The sequence below is a fragment of the Vicia villosa genome, unplaced genomic scaffold, assembly GCF_029867415.1.
Source record: "Vicia villosa cultivar HV-30 ecotype Madison, WI unplaced genomic scaffold, Vvil1.0 ctg.000843F_1_1, whole genome shotgun sequence".
Classification (NCBI taxonomy): domain Eukaryota; kingdom Viridiplantae; phylum Streptophyta; class Magnoliopsida; order Fabales; family Fabaceae; genus Vicia; species Vicia villosa.
In genome coordinates this window covers 535977-559389 of record NW_026705373.1, presented here as the reverse complement: position 1 = coordinate 559389, position 23413 = coordinate 535977, and the positions used below count along the sequence as shown (strand labels likewise).

The 23413-nt window shown below is 33.4% G+C and overlaps 3 protein-coding genes, 1 long non-coding RNA gene, 1 other non-coding gene and 1 pseudogene across 6 annotated transcripts; 2 read left to right on the top strand and 4 right to left on the bottom strand.

Annotated features, from left to right (window-relative positions):
- The first annotated feature begins 385 nt into the window (after positions 1-385).
- Positions 386-2086, top strand: LOC131631565 (histidine-containing phosphotransfer protein 1-like). Its single transcript, XM_058902361.1, has 7 exons — positions 386-594; positions 706-769; positions 949-1079; positions 1182-1250; positions 1438-1509; positions 1649-1721; positions 1822-2086. Exons 2-7 carry the CDS (start codon positions 710-712, stop codon positions 1879-1881), a joined length of 465 nt encoding a protein of 154 aa, XP_058758344.1. The 5' UTR covers positions 386-594; positions 706-709; the 3' UTR covers positions 1882-2086.
- Positions 2087-2519: 433 nt separating this feature from the next.
- On the bottom strand, positions 2520-6598 carry LOC131631564 (nucleoside hydrolase 3-like). The gene is made up of 10 exons (XM_058902360.1): positions 6278-6598; positions 6009-6188; positions 5461-5907; positions 4897-5358; positions 4692-4814; positions 4354-4551; positions 4022-4275; positions 3580-3781; positions 3175-3480; positions 2520-3052 (listed from the first exon to the last, which is right to left on the bottom strand). The coding sequence occupies exons 1-10, from the start codon at positions 6506-6508 to the stop codon at positions 2753-2755; spliced, it is 2703 nt and encodes a 900-aa protein (XP_058758343.1). The 5' UTR covers positions 6509-6598; the 3' UTR covers positions 2520-2752.
- Positions 6599-11129: 4531 nt separating this feature from the next.
- On the bottom strand, positions 11130-14528 carry LOC131631533 (LEC14B homolog). 2 transcript variants are annotated; one of them, XM_058902330.1, is made up of 10 exons: positions 14371-14528; positions 13693-14102; positions 13290-13409; positions 13111-13188; positions 12698-12871; positions 12403-12480; positions 12071-12249; positions 11816-11974; positions 11653-11713; positions 11130-11508 (listed from the first exon to the last, which is right to left on the bottom strand). In XM_058902330.1, the coding sequence occupies exons 2-10, from the start codon at positions 14080-14082 to the stop codon at positions 11302-11304; spliced, it is 1446 nt and encodes a 481-aa protein (XP_058758313.1). In that variant the 5' UTR covers positions 14083-14102; positions 14371-14528; the 3' UTR covers positions 11130-11301. The 2 variants fall into 2 exon arrangements, with proteins under 2 accessions (XP_058758313.1, XP_058758314.1); XM_058902331.1 differs by having other exon boundaries at positions 11816-11971.
- A 999-nt stretch (positions 14529-15527) lies between these two features.
- On the bottom strand, positions 15528-15958 carry LOC131631563 (uncharacterized). Its single transcript, XR_009292733.1, has 3 exons — positions 15903-15958; positions 15717-15776; positions 15528-15586 (listed from the first exon to the last, which is right to left on the bottom strand). It is a non-coding gene; the product is annotated as an uncharacterized LOC131631563 (long non-coding RNA).
- Positions 15959-16660: 702 nt separating this feature from the next.
- LOC131631573 (small nucleolar RNA snoR114) lies at positions 16661-16740 on the top strand. The gene has a single exon (XR_009292736.1). It is a non-coding gene; the product is annotated as a small nucleolar RNA snoR114 (small nucleolar RNA).
- A 531-nt stretch (positions 16741-17271) lies between these two features.
- Positions 17272-21329, bottom strand: LOC131631562 (sugar transporter ERD6-like 16; annotated as a pseudogene).
- Between the last annotated feature and the right edge of the window lie 2084 nt (positions 21330-23413).

The following is a 23413-nucleotide window of genomic DNA, read 5'->3' as shown; positions in this document are numbered from 1 at the left end:
TCATCACTCGAAATCTAACTTGTCTATATTTTTAAAACAAAAAAAAAAACATTCTTTCTATCTAAACTCTTGAAAAAAATTCAAAATATTAGTCATTTTTAAAAATCTAAAAAAAATTAAAAAAAAAATTGAAAAGCTTAGTTACAAATTCCATATTTGAAATACATGGAAAGAATAATAAATAAAGTCCATGTCCAAACATTAATAATACTACTAATATATTTATTAACATATATTTTTAATAATTAGTAATAACTTGTATTCTGTACAAGTTAAGAAAATAAATACAAAATATTTACTTTAACATGTATGAATCTCATCAATAAAAGACAATAATGTCTTAAAAAAAGCAATCTTTAAAACAACCTTTAAATTATACATGACTCATATAACCACAGTCCACAACCCTAAAAAGAAGGGGAAATACATTGTATTTCATTTCCCACGCGACCACTGTGTGTTGTTTGTTGTTGTGACCTGTTTATACTTCACAACACAACTAATTCCTACTACAACTGATTCTTACTATAAAGAAAGATCATAACTTTGCAAACAGAGAGAGAAAACTTAGGTGGGTTCTTCTTCAATTTCAAGGTATACATACCCTTCTCTTAAAGATCAAAACTTGAACACGTTAACTCAACTGGGTCACTTGGTTTTTTTGTGATTAGTGATATAACAATAACAACTGACTTGTTTGTTTAGAAAAATGGATGTGGGTCAGATGCGGAGACAATGGATGGACTACATCAAAAACATGTTCATGGAGGTTAGTTAGATTAGACCACCAAACATACACTGTCTCTTCTAGGATGTGTTTGTTTTTTTGTTTTTTTGTTTTTTGTTTTTTGTTTTTGTTGTTGTTGTTAGATGTTATTTAGAATGTTTTGTTTTTGATTTTTGATTTTGTGTTTCTTTTTTTCCTCTTTTGTTTATGGTGAATAAAAGGGGTTCTTAGATGGTCAGTTTCTGCAACTTCAACAGCTGCAAGATGAGAATAACCCTGAATTTGTTTTTGAAGTTGTTTCTCTTTTCTTTGATGATTCTGAGAGGATTCTCAAAGATCTGTCTTTTGCTCTGTGAGTACTTCCTTTTTTTCTTTTTTCATGTTGGTTTTTAGAGATATGATGAATTTGGATAAGTGTATGATCTTTGATTTTCATTGGATTTTACATGTGTAGGGAGCAGCAAAGTGTTGACTTCAAAAAAGTTGATGCTCATGTGCATCAGTTTAAGGGTAGCAGTGCAAGGTATACAATTTTATTCAAGATGGTCAGAAAATGTACAAACTTGTAGAATATGAGTAAATATCATCTGAATCTAGCACTGACACCTCTGAAAAAAACCATGTCGGTGTCCGTGTCATGTTCTGTGCCCTATAGGGTGCTACTATATATTTTAGTTTGCTAAAGATAAATTTGTATGTTTGTTTAACAGCATAGGTGCACAAGGGGTGAAAAATGCCTGCATTGCTTTCCGCAACTTCTGTGAGGAACAAAACATAGATGCGTAAGTTGTTAATCTTCATACTATAATTGTTTCATAATTTTGACTTCTAAAATGCAAAAGTTTGAAGGACAAAGTTTCATAATTTTTTTACTAATTTCGCGGTCTGATCTTGATCATGTATAATTTCTTATTTGTGCAGTTGCCGCAGATGTTTACAGCAAGTGAAACAAGAGTACTTTGTTGTTAAGAATAAGCTTGAAACATTGTTGAGGGTAAGTAACTAAATAACGAAATTCATCCGTAGAACATTATATGTTATATTACATTTCTAGATTTGCAATTTATGTTTCTCTGTGTGAATGTTAATTGCAGCTCGAGCAGCAGATAGTTGCAGCTGGCGGCTCGATCCCTATAATGGAACTGAGTTTTTAAAGTGAGTGATATGTAAAAATGCTTGTATTATGATCCTCTTGTCTATTGAGGATCATCTATTTCTCTTATGTCTCTTGTGAATGTATGAATTTTTATGTGGATAGAAGCTTTCATCCAATGTACCTTGTTCTTCACAAGAAAACACTTTCATAATCTGTAATATTTTTCATGCTTTAATGAAGGGTAATGGCACCAATATAAGATAGATTAGTTTTCTACTCGACTTCCATCTTAATCTCGAGTTCTTTAACGAGCTCTGATAATCCAAAGTTCAACTTAGTCAAAGATTGTTTAAATCAGAATTCAAACTCACTTTTCCCAACCGTTAAGGTAGACTTTCATCGATAGTAGACTAGTTGAAACCATTTTGACGACTCTATCGTTATCGTTACTTGGCAACATCTTATAGGTCATTAGTTGGCAATCCTTGTGGTTGAAAACTAAAGTTGTATAAGGTAATGGAGATGTAAAGTCACTTTATTATGGAATAAGAAACTAATTAAGGACGGCTAATGATAATTTAAAATTGATTTGCAAGATAAGAAGAATCTTGAGGAGATATGATTCTTTAGAAAACAAATCTTGATGTGGTGGCATTGTCCCTTTGTGTAGCAACAAATCACATAGGAAGAAGTAAATGCTGAAATTATAGAATTATTTTATTTCCCTTTTGTGTAGCAACAAATATGTTCATTTTTTATTTCAATTTTGTTTTTTATAATGTTCTTATCATAGGATGCCTTTCAGCCAGATAAGACATGTCTGCCCCACAGTAGTAGTGTCATCTCACCAAACATCATGCTGTGAATGATTTGTTGTTTTCTGTTGATGTACACACTTAGTATGTGTTTGGATTGGAACAGCTTCATAATTAACTTTTGTCATGTGGATAACTCCATATTTTCTTCTGTTCTTTGAAGCTTCTTACTTTAGCTGATTGGTTTGAATCACCTAGACTCTTTACATATATCTCATGATAAGTTTTGGCATCAACATGAGTTAAAATTCTCACTAATTTTCCATTTTTATCATCCACCGCTATTTTTCCGTCTGTAGATTCAACCCCTTCTGCAAATAGTTTCACAGATTTCGACTCAAATTTTACATCTAGAACACGTGAATGACCGTTTGCTAGTACAACAGCACCTAGGATTTCTCCCAAGAATGTATCCTGTATAAGATATAAACATCAAACACAAACAAAACAATGAAACTTGAGTTGGTTCGGTCGTTCCAGGCACAAGCAACGTGTAAAATTCAATATCGAAGTTATGGAGTAATATGAACATTTACCGTATGTTGATATCTGTGATGGGATTTCTTCAAAAGGAGTAGACTTGAAAGTAGACGTTTGGAAAACACTGCCTCGGGTGTTTCTTGTGTCCTTCTAAACAAGTTTAAAGTACTTGGAAAAGAACTTGCTTTGCGCTGGATACCGAGTGGAACGACTGTGATGTTAACTTCTGATTCGAACACTGTCTTTGCAGCTATAGGATCCAGGAACATATTGAATTCTGAATACTTGTTGGAAGGAACAGAAAAGAGATTCCCTTGGTCATTAACACTCTCGCTGATATGTCCTCCCACTACATAAACTTCCTGAAACATTTTGGACCGGTTACACCTAATTACCACAAGTTATAACCATCATAAGTTCCTAACTAATTAAATACATTTTTGAATTGATGGCGAGCTAACCTGAATTCTAGAGCTTATGTTTTTAACTGATACCACTTTTGCTAAATTAGTCAAAGGTCCATTAGTTAATACTGTAATATTAGACCCTGGTTCTAATGTTTGCAATATCGACTCCCAGATTTCCGTAGCTAGTGGTTGTCTGAGTTCAGGATGTTCGGTATCTCTAGGAGCTCCAAACTTCATGGAGTTTTCTGCCGTGTACCTGACTCACATGTCCAAATTATATTGCGCGAGTTACAATAATTTCCAATATTGTTCACATGGTGATACTATATAATTCATCTTCTCACAGTTTATAGATAACATATAGTACCATTATTTCTTTGATAGTAATGTTAGGTTTCATTCCCCACAAAACTATAATGGTATCAATAATGTCCTAATGTTGATCAGACTTTTAAGGCAAGAAACTAAAGTAATTTCTGTACTAGAAAGCACCAACCTTCTAGGGCTACGAGGCAAATCGCGAGCTAGTCCAAATAGAGTGTCAGAATCAAGAAGCCCACCATTTCCATGAGGTATAGCTTTAACATACTTGCAACCTCCAACAGATGGAAATTCTGGGTTTGATTGGTTCGTTGCGAAAAATTCACCGATACCGACTTTGATATCGTCGCGACCCATCATGTGCAGTAAGTCATAGATTACATCTATTGTTGCTGCATTTGCCCACCCTGTTGGGCTTACAATGATTGCCTAAAACACCAAATGTGCCATGTTAGTCTATGTGTCAATAGTTCAGATGATGCAAATAAGCATGAAAAATCGAAATACCTTAAGGTTGATGACTTCAATAGGAACTTTAAGGAGATAAAATAGAGCGAGAAAATCTCCTGCACTCATGTCCATGTCGAATACGACAGGTTTTCCTAGTACTTTGTTTTGGAAATCTGGCTTATAAGTTATTTCTTCATAGTAAGGAAACTGTGAAGTGAAATTGAACCTCCCAGTCTGTTGTGGCTGATTTAGAATCTACGAAAGAAACCAGAAAGCAAAATTCACGCACTAACATTATGATATCGTTTTTAAGACCCCGAGAGAAATTAGAGCATAAATAACTCAGTGATTGATCTTGAAGAAGTTTGAATATAATATAATAAAAATAGACATACATTTAAGAAGCTTATGAAGAATTCTTTGTCAAGTAAGCTCTTTTTATCTTTGTTAGGCTTTGCTTTTGTGGCAACAAGAACGTTCACCGAGTCTTGACCGTCCACCTCCTTTGTGTAACCATCCTATACAATGTGAAATAACCGAATAGCAGGGAGACGTTATTCGATGTGTGCGTAATATTTTTTTTACAGTAAGAGTGTATACCTGACATCTCCCTGTACCATTCTTAACGAAGCAAAATGGATCTGTTAGTTCTTGTTGAATGTGACCACTATGGACAGAACCTTTCTTGAGATTGAATTTAGGAACTTTGAGGCCATCAAATAATGGATTGGAGCCATCTGATACACCATAAGGTTTGTTGGAAGTAATTACAGTTATATTCATATACTCCATTTCAGCAAATTCATTTTCTCCTTTGTTTCTGTTAGAGTTCCTCATGATTGAAGTGGCTACACCAACTGCGAAAGAGTCCCACATAAAATAACTCGTATAAAAATTATTGCCTAACCAAATATCGCGTATCATTTTCAAGGACTTGAAACAGTATTGTGCTTCGTACGTGTCTTGACTCTTTTCAAATTCGTCGAAGAATTGTTCATTGACGGGGATTGTGTTTGTTGCATCAAGAGGAACAAGAGTAATAGGAATGCCAGAATGAATCACCTGCATGTTACTTCTCAGTCAATAACCAAAACTATATATACATTTATCAACACATTCTAAAATTGAATTTTATCGATCGTAGTATGAGATAGTCTTGTTAACCTGATATGCTGCAAAAGGGTCTACAAACATGTTGAACTCTGCATAAGGGTTAGCTTTATAATTTGTGAACAAATTGCCAATGTCACCACACTGGCTTGGTAAGCAAGAAAAGGAAGAATTTTTCGGGCAACAACGGGTGGGATTTTTTGATCTGACACTGCCGCCCATGATGTAAATATGTTCCACATTCTTCTTTAGGTGTGGATTGTTTTCGAGAAAAACGGCTATATTTGTATGTGCTCCAATCACAATCAGAGTTATAGGACCTGCAGATACTTTGTCAATCAGCACTTTCTGAGCAGTCGGTTGTTGCAGCGGCCTATATCTCCTTTTTCCTTGTGGAAGAAAAGCTTTACGAATGCCGAAGTTAGTATCGATATCCAAGTGACCGCCAAATCCAACAGGTATAGCCTGTCTGTATCTGCAATTTCCTGCTGTTGTCATTCCCTGATTCATTAAAACACCATTGAACATATTAATCATGAACACCAACATAAGCACTTATTTTAAACACATTTTCGCATTCTGCATAATCCAAACAAGTATACCTGTTCTATAATTGGAAGATATCCACCAACATTTGGAAGTATGGTACCATTAGGAAGTATTCCACCTTCACCTCCGACTCCAACTGCTATATCGTCTCTCCCCATCATGTAAAGTATGTCATAAACTTGATTCACAGAATGACCAGCATTAGTCCAAGCATTTGCATTCAAAGTCACTCCCTGCAGACGAACATAATTAACCGTGCTCGAAAATTCAATCCTTCAATAATAAGACATAAAAAAGAAGAAAAGAGAGTGAATAAACTAACCTCAAGATGAAACTCTGATGAATTGAGCTTCAAAAGATATAGTAGAGCAAATAAATCATCAGTATCAACATCTGTATCCAAAAGAATCCTATGTGGCTTTCCTTCAACAATATTCAAACAAGCTCCTGATAAAATGATCAACACAAAAGCTACCCAAAACATCATTGAAAACATTCTTTGATGATCAAAAACATGAAAAACCATGCAAACAAGACAGTTAATAATCTTCATGTGCAAAAGGCACGTAAATAAGGTAGTTCATAATTTCATATTATAATTTTTATTTTTATTTCTAATTTCTTGAGTTCTTTGACAAGTAAAAGGGAATTAATTAAAATCTTGACCATAAGAAAAAGAATTTATTAAGTAATTAAATTGAAGAATGATGTGTTGTGATTTGAATGGCTAAGAAGATTCAAATATTTTGTACTCAATAGGTTGCCTATTGTATAAAAGTTTATTTATGTACTTGTGGTACACATTGAAAGAAATATATTTGGAAAATAGAGAGTCCTAATTTTCTGGAACTTCTGAAAGAGATTTATTGATTTCGTATGGCTTAGGCAAAATTAAAAGTAAAATAAATACAATCGTTATGGTTTGGAGATATTTCAAACTGGCAAACAAACCGTCATTTTCAAATTGTAAATATTATAGTATATGCTTGCAAAAATTCTAAACAATCAAATAAACACTTTTGAGAATTAAAATGTTATAAATTGCAACGTATATGACATCTTAAATAGAATTTTAAAATGTTATAAATTGCAACGTATATGACATCTTAAATAGAATTTTAAAATGTTATAAATTGCAACGTATATGACATCTTAAATAAAATTTTAAAATGTTATAAATTACAACGTATATGACATCTTAAATAAAATTTTAAAATATTATAAATTGCAACGTATATGACATCTTAAATATGATTTAAATAGGATCTGTAGGTTTGTAAAAGATCATAAAATTTGAATCATTAGTGAAACATGCAAAATCTTATCAAAAGAAAAAAAAAAGTAATTTCATAAGTATATTTTCAGACGTATACATAACAACATGAAAGATCATAATACAAGCTAGAAAAAAAGATCCAACACTTTTTTTTTACGATATTGCTTCAAAAAGCTCCTTCTTGACTACACATCCTTAATACTCTTGATCATTTTTAGTACGGAAGATCTTATGATCTTACAATCTAACTTTCGATCTTGACTTAGTTTAAATAGTTTTTTTTTTAAAGTAGTGGATTAATACTTTGGAGTTAGCCACACTATTCTTACATTGGAGTTAGCCACACTATTCTTCCAGTTGTTTCTTTTCTTTCTTCGATTGAATAATACTCCAGATATAATACTAATTCTTTCACGATGACACTCATTTTTTAACTTATTTATTTTTTTATTGATGTCTTTTTTTTTTCTTCATTATTTTGAGCTCTTGTCACTTTTTCTCACATTTCACTATTTTCAATTAAAGAAAGACTACCACACAAACTTAAAATGTTTTTATTGCATGAGTAATGTAAAACTTACATCTTTTGCACACATTCAATATTAAATCACTATATAACTCTAAACAAAGATGGGAGATCATGATTCATTTAGTCTTATTAGCTTAAAATATAGCTGTTAAAACAAAGAAAAGACGTAAGACTCAAAGGGGATAGTAAAAGATAATTATAATAAGGGTAACTAGAAAGACTCATAGTACAAAAATATTTGTCTCTGTGTGTATGTTGGGTAACCTGTATTACAAATTACTTGATAAATGATGATAAATTGAGAGAAAATTAGGGGGTGAATGAGGGAAAAGAGCTTATTGATCATTGGTGTATGTTTCAATTACAATGAAGGTTGGTATTTATAGACACACTAGCCACCCAAATCAAATTTAAAATAAATGTCTAAAAACAGTCTGATATAACCATCCGGTTTTATGATATACCCACTTGAGTATATCCTTAAAATAGATTGTCTAACTAAAACTGATATATCCACCCGATTATTTGATATACCCACCCGAGTATATAAAACTTAATCTCTAAGAAAGTGACATCTCATTTCTATATGCTTACTTCTACCTTGACTCATTGGATGGTTTTCTAGATCTATGGCTGATTAACTGTCTACAAGCAGCTTGATTTTTCCATATTCACCAATGCTCAATTATTCAAGCAACATGTCATGTTGCATAAGAGACTGCAACACACTTTGCTTCACATGAGAAAAAAATAACAATCTCCTGCTTCTTTGAACTCCAAGAAATTGGTGTTGATCCAAGTATGAATAGGTAGCCAATTGTGTTTTTCTTGTCATCTTGATCAGCACCCTAGTCCGAGTCTGAGTAACCACATATCCTTGATCCAATTCTGGTTGTTTGATGATGCATTATCACTCTATAATCTGATGTGTCTTTGATATATCTTAGGATTCTTTTGTTGCAAGTAGATGATATAGTCTTACTTTCTCCACAAATCTACTCACCAATCCAACACAATGACAAATGTTTGGTCTTATGTTGCAGAGATACCTCAAAGATCCAATGATTTTCTTATACAATGTACTATCATTCAATTCTTTTTCAGGTCCCTTCTTCAGCTTGTAAACCCATCTTACATTGATTCTTTTCTTTCCTGAGTTCTTAACCAGCTCCCATGTCTGGTTCTTATCAATGGCCTCAAGTTCCTCAACTATTGTAGCTTTCCAATTTTCATCATGTAGAGCTTGCACGTGATTGACTAGTTCTGCCTCAACCATCATGGCTTCTTCAATTAGTTCATCATTTTCTCTTATTGCTTAATTAGGAAATCTCTCATAGTCATTCAGGTTGACTAATGAAGTCTTGGTTCTGCTTGATCTTCTCACTCCTTAAGTTTGTGTAAGCTCAACTAGTGTAACCTCTTTCTCATCATGCATAGTAATTTTTACGTGGCTTGAAATCTCACCTTTTTGCACTATATTTTCTAGAAGTTTTCACCAAATTCCAACCTTTGATTTCATCAAACTTCATATCACTGTTGATCACTACCTTGTTTTCACAAGGTGAGAACAACTTGTAAGCATCTTTAGAATGATGTCCAACTAGGACCATAACTTGACTTCTATCATCCAACTTTCTCTAAGTTGTTTAGAAACATTTCTAAAGCACAATGAGTCAAATATTTTGAGATGACCAACATTTGGCTTCAATCCTAACCAGGCTTCATAAGGAGTTTAGTTGTTCAACTTCATTGTTGGACATTTGTTGACGATGTTCCCGGCATATGAAGTGGCTTCTCCCCGAAAGTGCTAGGCACCCGCTTTTCTTTAAGCATACTCCTATCCAAATTCAAGATTCCTATATTCTTCCTTTCAACAATTACATTTTGCTGAGGTGTGTATGGTGTTATCATTTCATGCTCAATTCCTTCCTTTTCACATAACTAAACAAACTCAGTTGATGTATACTTAATTGAACCATCAGTTCTCAACATCCTGATGGTGTTTTCAGCTTTCTTTTCAACCACCAATTTAAATTTCTTGAAATTTCGGAAAACTTCACTTTTATTTTTCAACAAGTAAATCCACAATTGTCTACTGAACTCATCTGCGAAGTTCAAGAAATAAGTAATTACCTCCTAATGATTTTACTTTAAATAGACCACACACTTATGAGTGCATAATCTCAAGATTTTGTTGTGACTTCATTGAAAAGTCATGTTTGAATGGCTTCCTAGTCTACTTAGCTATGCAACATTTCTCACATAGCTGCTTTGGCACTTTTTTTTTTGTTGCATTTGTTGCACTTAAAGCTTTACCTTGTTGTTGTAAAAGTCTCTCCAAAGAAAGTTGTACTTTGAAATCACTACAATCCAGATTTTACTATTTGCTCTTATATATTATTCATCGTGCTTATGTTTTCACTTATCATCATGTATGCCTTTATCATAGTCATGTTTAAGTAGTTTTCTTAAAGATTTAGGGTCATGAAGACTATCAAAATGACATATCTCACGTAGATTCTCTATCGTAATGTGTTAATAACGAGAACCTTCTGCTTCTTTCAATTTTGTTTTAAACACATATTTTCTTTATAAAAGTATAATGTCTTAGACATCAATTATATACATACAGTATATGATTGATATGTCTGAATTGGAAAATGATGTCTGAATTGAAAATTTTGAACAATTAAATTGAGGGTTACAAAAATGTTTTGGAACTAACTAAAACCATGAAAGACAACTTCTAGAGAGATAAATTGAGGGTTAAATTGGAACATCCCTTGTTGTTATTCTTTTAGATGACCATTGCCTTCTTGGAAGTCAAATGTTGACATAAAAACTATCCCTTCCATCAAATCATTTGTCCCTTAGACAAGTTTATGCAAATTAAAAAAAATATATATATACTTAATGTTGTATAAAAAAGTGAACTTATAAATAATTTTACAATTTTTTTAAAAAAATGAAATAAGCTGACATATAATTAAAAATATTTAATAATGTATTAATTATTAATTAATAAAATGACATATACTTAATGTTAACAGGTTAGTTCAATAATTTTTTAAATAAAAAAAACAGATATTTTCGAAAAATGACATATAATTTATACGGAGAGAGTATTTAATATTAAAAGAAAATGATATTAACTTTGTCATTAATATTATTATTTAATTTGAGAATCTGATGACAATAATTTACAGAACTAAATCCAAAAAGGGACGGAACCGGCTAGTACCCGGGTTCGATCCCGGCTGGAGTCAAAAACGCCCTGGGGCCACGGTGCCGTCGCCTCCGAGCCCGGGTCCGGATTAGTCACGTGGGGCCCCTTTCCCCCGCGGATACCGGTCGGTTAACACCAAAAAAAAAAAAAAATCCAACTATTTATTTTCATCCATAATAAGCTTACAAAAACAAGGTATAAAGAAATTCAACAAACTTTTGAAACCCTTTCTATAGGTGTAGTAAGATGCATAAAAAATTATGCTACCTAAATGTATGAATCCAGATATATAGATATATGTACAAAGAAGATGCACTACATATAATACAATCCTCTAATACGAACTCCACCTGATCTTCTATTTGGAGGAGGAGCAGGTGGTTCACCATTTCCAGGAAACTCCCACCTAACAATGTCACCATCCCATGCTGAACTTATCAACATTGGATAGATTGGATGCCAACTGCAATCTCTCACAGGTGCTTCGTGATGATCAAGTTTCGCCACTTGTTCTCCGCTCACCTATAAACAATCCGAAACTAAGTTTTAATCTTCTAATCAATTGTGTACCAATGAGATCAGTAAGAACATTAGATTATAATCATAAGTCATAACTAGTTCTAAAGTTGCGAAGATGATTTGAAATTTATAAGGATGTGTTTTTACCAGGTCGTATATATAGACAGACGCGTCACTAGATCCGGTGTAAATGTATTTTTGACCGGTGCTGCAAAAAGAAATACATGCAATGTGTTATTTGCAATTGCATTCTTCAAATCATCATATGACTGATATACCAGAGCAAGAATGTGCCGAAAATAAAAGTTACCTATATGACGGTGAGAAATAACAGCGAACTAGAGTACGCAACACTGAGTGGCCTTGATATGTTGCCAGTGACTGATCTTGGGGATGTCTTAAATTTCTTGCATATCTAGGATAGTCCATCCATCGGTAGTCCCACTCGTCATCTCCAAGGCCAAGACTGCTGGTTTAAGTGATAAGCATCATCAATGAGAAGGAAAAAATACAGTATTCAATAGCGCATATAAACCGAACAAAGTGAGGGATAAAAAAGTTTTACTTCATGGCGGAATTAGAAGACATCTTCCTTATGTCCCATAATTTGGTACTTTGATCTTTTCCGTTAGAAATTAAATAGCGGCCATCTCCGCGACTATTAATGAATGTAATGCCTTCTAAATGTCCCGTTAAGATACCAGCTGGTTGTTCTTTTGAGACAAAGCAACGCCTATCCCACACCTGCATAGATCATAACATTAACAAATCACTTCTAAGCTTTGCCATCAACCGCTAGGAAAACACCAAGATTGGAATAATGACATGCATTAAATGAAAACATCAAAAGTAAAACACGCATAACAAAGTCTCATGTAGTTTTAATGTGAAGCGTACCTTGCAGAAACTATCATCACTTCCAGAATATATGAGATGACCAGACTCATCGGCAAAGCATACAGTGTTAACATCAGACTGCAACATAAAAGTGGAACATCAGATATGATCCACTGTCTATAATGACAAATAAAACTCCAGTTGAAGTCGAAATGCCACTTTAAAGCGATGAACAAAAAGATCGACAATTATAACAAAGGGAACCAAAAGACTCTTTTGAGAAGATTCAGATCAATATTTCTAAAATGATGTATGCAAAATCAGTAACCAATTATAGGAAAATAATATATCATACCACGTGAGCAGGAATTCTAAGGCTTAGCTTATCTGCTCCAAGATCATATACACATATTGAACTATCACTAGTTCCAGCCACTAGCTCTCGCCCATCCGTTGAAAATTTGATAGAGAAAATACCAAATTCTTCACCATCATTGCCAGAAGCGAAATTTAATCCATAATGAATTTCCTGCAATAAAAGAATGGTTTATGAATGTAAAGCAAACAATTATTTGTAGAGACACATAAATACATACATAATATCGTAACCACAGCAACCCAATCATGACGATAAATTTGTTACCTAGTGGTTAATTTTTGTCAATTCCAAATTTAAAGGTGTTATATTAAGTATTATAGATTATTTATATGATATATTTGAATTGCAATTTGATAACTGAACAAAGGTGAGAAATTTCAAGCACATACTGTCACATTTGCTACAGACTCAGTTGTAGCCGATCCTGCATTGACAATATGGATAATCGGTGACATACTAGCATAAACCTGCAATGATAAATTAACAGATTGTCAAAATGCAAGAAGCTAAAAGAGACAAAGTAGTAAATGACAGCTCAAACTTAGATGAATTCACAAGTCGAAGTTACAAGATATTGTCGATCAGGTGAAAGAGATGTATCAGTAATTGTCCATCGTAAGTTTCTAGCAGAGATGTCTTTCTTAACTTTCCAGTCCTTGTCAACATCATAGATCCTGATGTGGCTTCCCTGTTTCGTAACAAATCACAAACAACAACAAACGAAGATTTAGAGATACTTTTGTCCCATAACTATAGTTGACTTTCTTTTAACAAAATCATCTCCATATATAGCACCAACACTTCAGATTAAAGGTGTTTCTAATACAAGACTATATTTCACTTTTCAAATTATTATCAGTGTTGACGTGTCAGTGTCCCATGTCTACTATAGTGCTTCATATTTCAGCTTCAGTTCACACATAATTACACAAAACAATAACTGCAATGACATTGATGATATCAATATTAACCTGAAATCCAGCTATAAAAAGTGAACCATCATCCGAAAACTGCGAAACATAAGCACGACTTCCCATGCGATCAACAATCCAAGGACCTTTGGTAGGCAAATAGCGGCTTAACATATGACATCCATCTGCAGCCGAAAACTTCCCTCTTCCAGAATAATTACCTTCTCTACCAACCAACATTCTAACCGTTGATGCAGGTAATCTTCTCATCCTACCAGGAACAACACGACTCAAACTCTCATTTGGACTTGACCTAAGCTTTGTGATCTGTGAAATTTCATGAACAAGATAACTTGTCCCTTCTCCATAGATTCCACTGTCACTAGATTCATTACTCCCACTTCCATCATCCATACAGTCACTCGTATCTTTGTTCAAACGACTACTCATGATTTCTGTATTCTACAAAACTGCATAATATCATATCAAACAAACCCTTAGCCAAAGGAATTCTTAATCATATAAATACACACAAAAAAATGCAAAATAAGTTGACTTTTGATTGATGTAAGAAAAGGGTCGGTGAGAAAAAGAAAAAATCGAATAAATTGATGAAAAAGAAGAAAACTTTAATGGAACTATAAGAATGAAAAGCAAAATGAATAAAGGTGGGAATTGAAAGTGAATTGAGAAATGAAGAGAAAAAAAGGGGGTTTAGAGATGAGTGAGGAATGAAACCTGTGATTGGAAAATGAAGACACGAGAATCTTGATTCAGTTGCATCAGTTTTCATCGACCAACATGTTTGTGAGTGTTTGTGATGAATTTAAGGAACAAATATTGAAACACTATCGAGGATTGGATTTGTCAAAGACACTGTGTGTGTTTTTGTTTCGATAGGTTCCCATTTTGCATAAGTGCTAGTGTACACGTGGTGCAATTGATACACTATGAATTTTTTTTTTTAAAATTATGTATTATAAGTTTTTTTTAATTTTTAAAAGTGACTTTTGATTTAGGTTGAAAACAAATCTGACCGAAAAGTTTTTTTTAAAACTTTTTTGTTAAAAATATTATTTATTAAAAATTATTTTTGTAATACAAATATAAAATTGTGTCAATAATCAATTTTATTATAAGCTATACTAATGTTATGTTTGTTACTTCGTCTGAAATGCTTTAGATGCGCATCTACAATAAAACTCCATTTTTAACTTATAGTTTTTCATGTTGGAAGTGTCTCGTAATGCAAGAAAAAGAATGTTTGATGAGTTTTAAAAAAAAATTAAAAACGCATATGAATTTTGGGTTTATGTTGTTATAAATTAGTTAGTTAGTTCCTAATCTCAAGGAATTAGTTAGATTCTTGTTGGTAGTTAGTTAGAATGTTATTTCTTGTTACACAAGTTACTATATGTTGTGTGTGTATCAACTGTCTAGTTAGCTTATGGTGTTGTTAACTTTTGTATAAATACTCCTTGCTTGAATCTGAATCAATTAAGAGAGCCAGTTACTCAATTCATCATGTTTACGTCAATTCTATCTCAGTACCAGTAGTCATAATAGTAAGCGTCTAACTTACGAATTACAGATAGTGATGCACCATAATGTATCCAGTTCATATATCTGTTTTGCTCATTCTCTAAGAACTAATGCAAGCCTGAATTTCTTCCAATGTTTTCCCTTTGGTTTCTGGTACTACTTTTGCAACAAATAGAATGGTTAGGAGGGAACATCCAGCATACAAAAACATAGTACCTGTGTCCAAAAGCAATACAATTATTATCATCTAAATCAGATAATTGACATAAGATTTTATATATTATGTTGTGTGCTTACCAGGAGAACTCCAACTCATGAGAAGATTGAAAGTATATGAAACCACCCAAGCTCCTAGCCATGCTACCAAAACCACCAAACTTCCAGCAATTCCCTTCACATTTATAGGAAATACCTGCAATATCAAAATTCATTTTTTAATGGAAAATGTTAGTATTATGCTCCGTGCAGATGGAATCATCGATCTCCTTATCACTCCGCTTCATATTTCTTGACGCATTAGTATTGTGTCAAATGAAACATACCTCAGACATCATCACCCAAGGAACTGATCCCAACCCAATTGAAAATGCTGCTATGTAGATCTGATTACAAGAACAAAAATGACAGATATTTCAATTTAAACATGAGTTTGATTATAAGAAATGTACATTTACTTTTTCAGCCATTTCAATGACTTGAAAAGGAAAGCAAAGAGGATGAAAACTCACCAACACGCCAGCTACTGCTAATGTTGGCACCCACTCAAGCAATAAGCTTCGGTCCTAATCAATATGAAACCATAAATATGAATTAGAATTGATACATGCATATACTGACACACGCTACGAGAGTATTTGAAAGAGCTATTTGAATTGTTATCTTTTGGTTATGGGGTGTTTGTTTTTTTGTCTCTTCTTGCTATTTGGTGTTTTAACACCCTGTGTTTGAGTGTTCTTAATATAATTCATTCCTTTTGTCTTTGCAATATTTTTGGATAGACAACTATTTTAGTCTGAATGTGTGAGAATTGCAGAATGTGAAAAGTTGTTATTAATAAGGCAATAACATATTGTAATATAGTACCCAAAAATGGACAAATTAAATTAACATCCGGCTATTCTTTTGTTTTATTGACATATCATGTTATTCTTTCTAGCTATGCCTTCCTGGTCCTAAACGTCCAAAAGAATTTGATAAAATGATTGCAATGATTGCAAGAGAGAGACACAATGTCCATAATGTATCCAATTCATATATTATTAGTAAAAATACATGAAAAATAAGGAACACATTACTTGTACTTAGCCTTTAATCTTTGTTAAAAAGTATCCTTACAAAACACACAAAAGTTATGGAAGAGTATAATTTGGTAGGTATAACCTGTTATTTTCATGTTGAATCAACAAGCACCAGTGGTTTAGTGGTAGAATAGTACCCTGCCACGGTACAGACCCGTGTTCGATTCCCGGCTGATGCATCTCTGTTAGAGCTGTGATGAAAACATAGTGATGTTCGGTAACATCATTTCTCCTGAAATACTGGATGAGAAAATATTACTCTGAGCTCTAATTTTTTTTGCAACATCGAATTATTATGGTTATGCTTTTTATTCTTCTTATTTAACACCAAAATGTATTACTTAACATCCTTTCAACGTCTCATTGCTTTTTCACTTTTCATTTTTAATATTCTTCTGGCTTTAAGGGATTCCAATAATTGGTTTTCATATGCTGCCAAATGAATGTTTCTTTTGGTTCAACTCTCAACTCTGTTGTGCATTATATATATTTTGTATCTAAGCACACTATAGGTGGATGGCATATTTCAACTACCTTATTATGCATGAATATCATTTTGGATCTCAAAACTTTAAGTTTTAAAAATTAGTTCTGTAAGAATATTATATACTTTTTTTCTAATCTAACTTTTGAGTACATCTTTACCATCATTCTTGAATATTCATACTTGGAACTTAAGTTTTATTTTATCTTTGATCAAAATTTAAACAACTCTAAATTTGATCAAATAAGTTCAATCACCCCAAACAGCAAACAGGTAGTAGAATTTGAATAATGAATAAAAATCCAATCCCACTGAACCAAAATGCATTTACAGTTTTCTAAGAATCATGTCTACTATAATGAATAAAAATCCAATCCCACTGAACCAAAGTGCACTTCACATAGTTTTCAATCATGTCTACTATAAAGAATCAAACACTTAAGTTAAAGTTACCACCTTGTTCATGAAAAACTCCAAGTTGGCACACTGAAACTGCTACCAGTCTCATCTCACAATAAAATTGTTAAACTTCTTCACCAAGTCATTACTACCCAAGTCTTTCGTATTTCTTATGTTCAAGTAGTGGGAGAATATTACATGGACCTACTCAAAATGAAGATGATTCAAATTAGATAGTTATAAATAGTTAGTTGCTAATCTCAAGGAATTAGTTAGATTCTTGTTGGTAGTTAGTTAGAATGTTGTTTCTTGTTACACAAGTTACTATATGTTGTGTGTGTATCAAGTTAGCTTATGGTGTTCTTAACTTTTGTATAAATACTCCTTGCTTAAATCTGAATCAATTAAGAGAGCCAGTTACTCAATTCATCATGTTTACTTCAATTCTATCTCAGTACCAGTAGTCATAATAGTAAGCGTCTAAGTTACGAATTACAGACAGTGATGCACCATAATGTATCCAGTTCATATATCCGTTTTTCTCATTCTCTAAGAACTAATACAAGTATGTATTTCTTCCAATGTTTTCCCTTTGGTTTCAGGGACTACTTTTGCAACAAATAGAATGGTTAAGAGGGAACATCCAGCATATAAAAACATTGTACCTGTGTCCAAAAACAATACAATTATTATCACAGTCAGACAATTGACATAAGCATTAGTGTATGTGGACAAATTTTGGCTTTGTGCTTACCAGGAGAACTCCAACTCATAAGGAAATTGAAAGTATACGAAACCACCCAAGCTCCTAGCCAGGCTACCAAAACCACCAAACTTCCAGCAATTCCCTTCACATTTATTGGAAACACCTGCAATTTCAAAATTTGTTTTTTAACGGAAAATGTTAGTATTATGCTCCGTGCAGATTGAATCATCGATCTCCTTATTTTTCGGTTCTTAATGACATGCTAAGGGTGTAGCTAAATCATTATAATTGTTGGTGTTGGGTCAAATGATACATACCTACCTCAGACATCATCACCCAAGGAACTGATCCCAAACCAATTGCAAATGATGCTATGTAAATCTGATTACAAGAACAAAAATGAGAGAATTTCAAGTTAAACACAAGTTCAAGTGTAAGAAATGTACATTTACTTTATCAGTCATCCCAATGACTTGAGAATAAATCAAAGAGAATAAAAAAAAATCAAGATTTGAGGAAGAAAACTCACCAACACGCCTGCAACTGCTAATGTTGGCACCCACTCAAGCAATAAGCTTTGGTCCTGATCAATATGAAAACATAAATATGAATTTAGAATTGGTACATGCATATACTGACACACGCTATGGAAGTATTTGAAGATGTATTTAAATTTTTCTTATGACATAAGCAATATTGTTCAAATTGACTGGTTTTTCAGTTCAACTGATTGAACTGCCCGGTTCAGGCCAGATTTTGAAATATTGGCCTAAGTAATTGTGTGAGTGTTTGGAAGGACTTATAATAATAAGTTATGATATGCAAAAACTTCTGAAGGAAACTTTTTCGTAAAGACTTGCCTTGAAAAAGAAAGCAATTTCGGTAATAAAGCAGCCTAAGAATGTTCCACTTGCAGAAACCTGAATATATATACAAACTAATTTAGTTAAACCTTAAGTTCTTATTTTCTTTTCATTTAGATGTAGTTGATGAGTAAGTGTTTGCGAATAAGTTTACAGTTATAAGAGGTTTTCTTCCAGATTTATCCATCAAAATCGCTCCCAACATGGTAAATGGAACCTGTCATAATTCAATGTAACAAATAAAGATTACACAATATCATTATTAATTACATGGTTAATTTCTGAGAAACTATAAAGAAATCAATTACTTGTATAAATGCATAAGCGATGGTACCGGATTTTGTTGAAGAAAGCCCTGAAAATCATGTTAAAACAGAATCAACAACAACTATGACGAGATAAACATGTTTGGAATCACGCCAAACTCACCACTAAACCAAACATTTTACAATCAGCATCCATTTCGTCTTACCTACCTGCTGCAACAAAAATCTCAGCTGTATAGAATCCTATGCCATTAATTCCAACAGATTGTTGAAATGCCATTAGTCCAATACCAATCTGAAATTCTTACAAATAGTTTATTTTACACACACTCTATGAATGAGCTTAATTTCTACAAGTAAAGTATGTTACTTACAACTACAGACCGTGCGTATTTGCTTTGGAACAAATCCAACATCTTAGTCTTCGGAAGGCTTTGAAGAGTTTCAATATTATCCTGTAAACAAAATTGAATTCAACTTTTATCGTCAAACATGTAAAATGGATTGGATCTTTTTTTTGGTGTTTCATCAGTTAAAAAAGCTCGGAATGTACCATAATTTCAGTAGCTTCATTAGAAATGTCAACGTCTTTACCACGAAGTTTCTTTAAAGCTAGATGAAACTCTTTTTCACGACCAACCTTTGCCTGAAAAATTAAGAACATGTCATAAGTTGTTTTCTTAACCTCTCTCAAATAGTCTGATAAGTGCTTAAATTAGTAGTTAAGCTCAAAAAGTTAACCCAAACAGACGGTATAGTTTAATCCTTACCAGCCATCTAGGAGACTCAGGAATGAAGCACAAACCAACCAACAAACAAATGCAAGGCACTAGTCCTTCAAAATTTCAAGACAAACCAAACCAAATCAGCAATTAGATATTAGTTTATCTCTAATGAGTTATATCCTTGAGTCAAAAATCCAAAATTACTGTTATTAATTACTACCTGCTAGTGCTAGTTCTCTCCAATTTATAACACTTCCTAATAAAAATGATACTGATGAACCAATAACAATCATAAGCTGCAGAAACAAGCATAGTCAATGCTATTATCCATTTCAATGAAACTTAATTAGCAAAACTAAAATTCTTAACATTTCCTCACTTGATTTGTTGTTGCGAGCCCTCCTCGAAGATTTTTTAGTGCTATTTCTGCTATATATACCGGAACCTGATCATGTTTATATGCATTTAAACTTCGTTGAATGTAAATAAGTTGAGGTTGATCATCAATTAATTACCACGTATGAGATAACTCCAATTCCATATCCTGTAAAAAATCGTCCTAAATCAAGTGTGCAAGAACCCTGCATTAGATGGAATAGTACCATAAGTTTCTTTTTCTTGCATCAACTATTCAAAAGATGAGTACCTTAGAAAAAAAGACAGCTAACCACCCTATAATGCAAAATCCTGTTGAAGTTCTCATAGTCTGTTTGTTTGATGTTACTCAAATTAGTAAAATTGTTTACACAACTTAAATGGCGTGTCAAAATCTTAAACAACAGAATGAAGTGTCACATACATACCTCTTTTCTTCCAATGAAATCGGTAATTCTACCACTTGTTATAGCTCCAAGCATTGCACCAATGGTCACCAGGGAACCAAACAATGAAAACTGCCAATACCCAAAATTCAATTATTAAAAATGTAAAGTTAACAGAAAAACAAGAATAGTAGTAGTAATTACCTGAGCAAGAGATAGATTAAGATCTTCCCTTATAGCACAGCTTGAGTGGGTGCTGAATAACCCACCTAATAACAAAAATAGTAACTTCAGCTTAACATATTAACCTTTAACTTTAGCTATGTTGTTTACTCTAATACACAAGCTTGCAAATACTTAAAATAGAGTAGTTACACAAGTTCCAAAAGAAAAAGAGCCACAAACAGCAACAAATGTGCTGAGCAAAACCATTCCAATGGATCCATTTTCCACAATTTTAACTGATTCAACTTCTTCACATGCATCACTCCCTTTTTGAATGAATGGCTCTTGCATATACTTTACCACATTAATTTCTCCATTCTCAACATCCTCATTTCTCATTTTCTAATTAATAGCAATACAACAAATTGCCACAGAACAATAATAACACCGCCTAGAAGTTATGAAAGACAAAATACAAAAGCATGTGATTTATATGGCAACAGTATTTCTACATGTTGACAATTTTGTCCTCATATTTGCATTGGGAGATATTTAGAGGAAAGGGCATGAAGGTAACAAAAGTACAGACTTGTACTAGCACTTGAGAAATGAAGCTGTCAATGATATGGCAATCCAATCAAGACCCTGTCCAAACAAGAGGTTAGGAGAAGCTACAGTGAATGTTGTGCTTGTTTGGTAAACAGATTTGCATGTGGATTCTGAGGCGAGTGCATGATTGGTTTTGTTTATTTATTCTAGCTTACGTGGTTCACACTAGGATGGATTCTGTCCTTTGCATGTGCATGATGGGATGATGGGTGGTGCGGTTTTATTTGGATAAATTTTATTTCAATGCCTAGCAAGAAGTTGATGGTAGGTCGGTTATGACCTCCGATGCGGTGGTAGTGTTAGGTGGAAAAAAATCCACGTTTAATATAATTTTGATAGAGTAAGAAGGGTTGAAAAGATATTTAGAAGAATAGGTAAAATTGACAAAGTTTTTCGACTAGCAAAGATGGAAAGAAGATTTCGACATGAAGTTTGACATAGAGGTGTTTATATCTTTAAGACAATGTTGGGAACATGTCTCTCCCTGAAGAAAAGACTAGGTTCGTTACTGTTATTTTTAATTTAGTATAAATAAGAGTTCTTAGATTAGGATTTCGTGTATTGCAATTACTATAAAAATACTCAAACACTCTAAGTATCTGAGCGAAGAAAAAACAAATAACCGAGTTCTATGTATGTATTTAAACACCACTTTATATTTATGCAAAGTCTCTTTTTTATTAAGTTTATATCCTTTATTTTCTGTTAGAAATCTTTTAAGTTTCTGCCTCGCAATTATATTCAAACCTTTAGTTGTAAAAGGAATTTCGACCTAGTCGAAATTTTTGTCATTTGCACAAAAATCTGCATAACAATTCAACAAACTCTTAGCACATGTGTTCTAAGATCAATCTAGTCAACCCTGCAAGTAACCTATTTAAAAGACTAGCGCTTACGTATCAAATTTCACGGTAAACAAATTAGTACGCCTAGTGGGACCAGTGCTAAGAAATATACGTTTTATTTTTAGAAAAATTTACATGTTCTTCACCTATAAAACTTCTCAAAGTTGTGAGTGTGCATGAGATTGAGGAGTGGTAGGCTAACCAGAGATTACGTTAGAAGACTAGTTAGGAGAAGAATGGTTAATCCTAGAAATAATAATCCAAATCCAAATGGAGAACAACCCCCTAATTTGACAGAGGAAGGCCCAGTCGTTACGACTTCGACTGCGTCAATTGTATCTACGACAAGCACACATGATATGTCGTCGAATACACAAAGTGAGCCAACGAACGTCCAACAGATATCATAGAGTCACCGTACGACTCCTAGACTAGTTGGGACAAGTGCTTCTGCGCCTTATATGTCCAGTTTCACAATGCCAATGAATGGTCGTGAACAGCCATATGGCATGTCAACTTCCATGATGGCAGGATTGCATAATAATGCAGCGACATTTGCAAAAAATACAACATTTGTGTTTTCGCCATTCCAGGGATCAGGACCAGTTGGAAACAATTTGGTCGAAATACACTATCCTTAGGAGTGAGATTCTCTTCCCAGGTGATGCCAACATTCACTAACAATATTGTAGCGGTGATGAGGAAACAAATACACGAAAGCAATCATGATATGGTTTAATTACTTACCCAACAAATGGATTTTATACTTAACCCTTAAATTCAAATTTCAACTCAAAGTTACCAACAATTGACAAATTAAATGTCACAAATTGGTGACTTCTTGGGGGCCCCTAGGGAACCAGTTCGACAGGCAGCACCCCCTCAACCAGATAGGCATGTTCGAAATGAGGGAGTCATTTTGGAGGAAACTGTAGAACAGGGACAACAATATGTGCCCCAAGCCATGGAACAACCCACACCTATGGTAGTCCACATACCTCCTTTCGTGGTGGTTAATCGAAACCAGGATTCAGATCAAGTGGTCCATCAGGTTCGCCAAAATTCCTTATTGGGAGAAGAAAAATTTAGAGGCCATGTTTGAGAGAATAATGAATCAA

Bases quoted from the DNA above. Each gene is read 5' to 3' on its own strand.
- LOC131631565 (XM_058902361.1), top strand. From the start codon at position 710: ATGGATGTGGGTCAGATGCGGAGACAATGGATGGACTACATCAAAAAC. The intron at 770-948 runs GTTAGTTAGATT...GGTGAATAAAAG, and splicing joins TCAAAAACATGTTCATGGAG to GGGTTCTTAGATGGTCAGTT. The intron at 1,722-1,821 runs GTAAGTAACTAA...TGTTAATTGCAG, and splicing joins AGCTTGAAACATTGTTGAGG to CTCGAGCAGCAGATAGTTGC.
- LOC131631564 (XM_058902360.1), bottom strand. From the start codon at position 6,508: ATGAAGATTATTAACTGTCTTGTTTGCATGGTTTTTCATGTTTTTGAT. The intron at 6,189-6,277 runs GTTAGTTTATTC...GTTCGTCTGCAG, and splicing joins CATCAGAGTTTCATCTTGAG to GGAGTGACTTTGAATGCAAA. The intron at 3,481-3,579 runs GTTAGCTCGCCA...AAAATGTTTCAG, and splicing joins ACATAAGCTCTAGAATTCAG to GAAGTTTATGTAGTGGGAGG.
- LOC131631533 (XM_058902330.1), bottom strand. From the start codon at position 14,082: ATGAGTAGTCGTTTGAACAAAGATACGAGTGACTGTATGGATGATGGA. The intron at 13,189-13,289 runs GTAACTTCGACT...TTATCATTGCAG, and splicing joins CACCTGATCGACAATATCTT to GTTTATGCTAGTATGTCACC. The intron at 12,481-12,697 runs GTATGATATATT...TTTATGTTGCAG, and splicing joins TTAGAATTCCTGCTCACGTG to TCTGATGTTAACACTGTATG.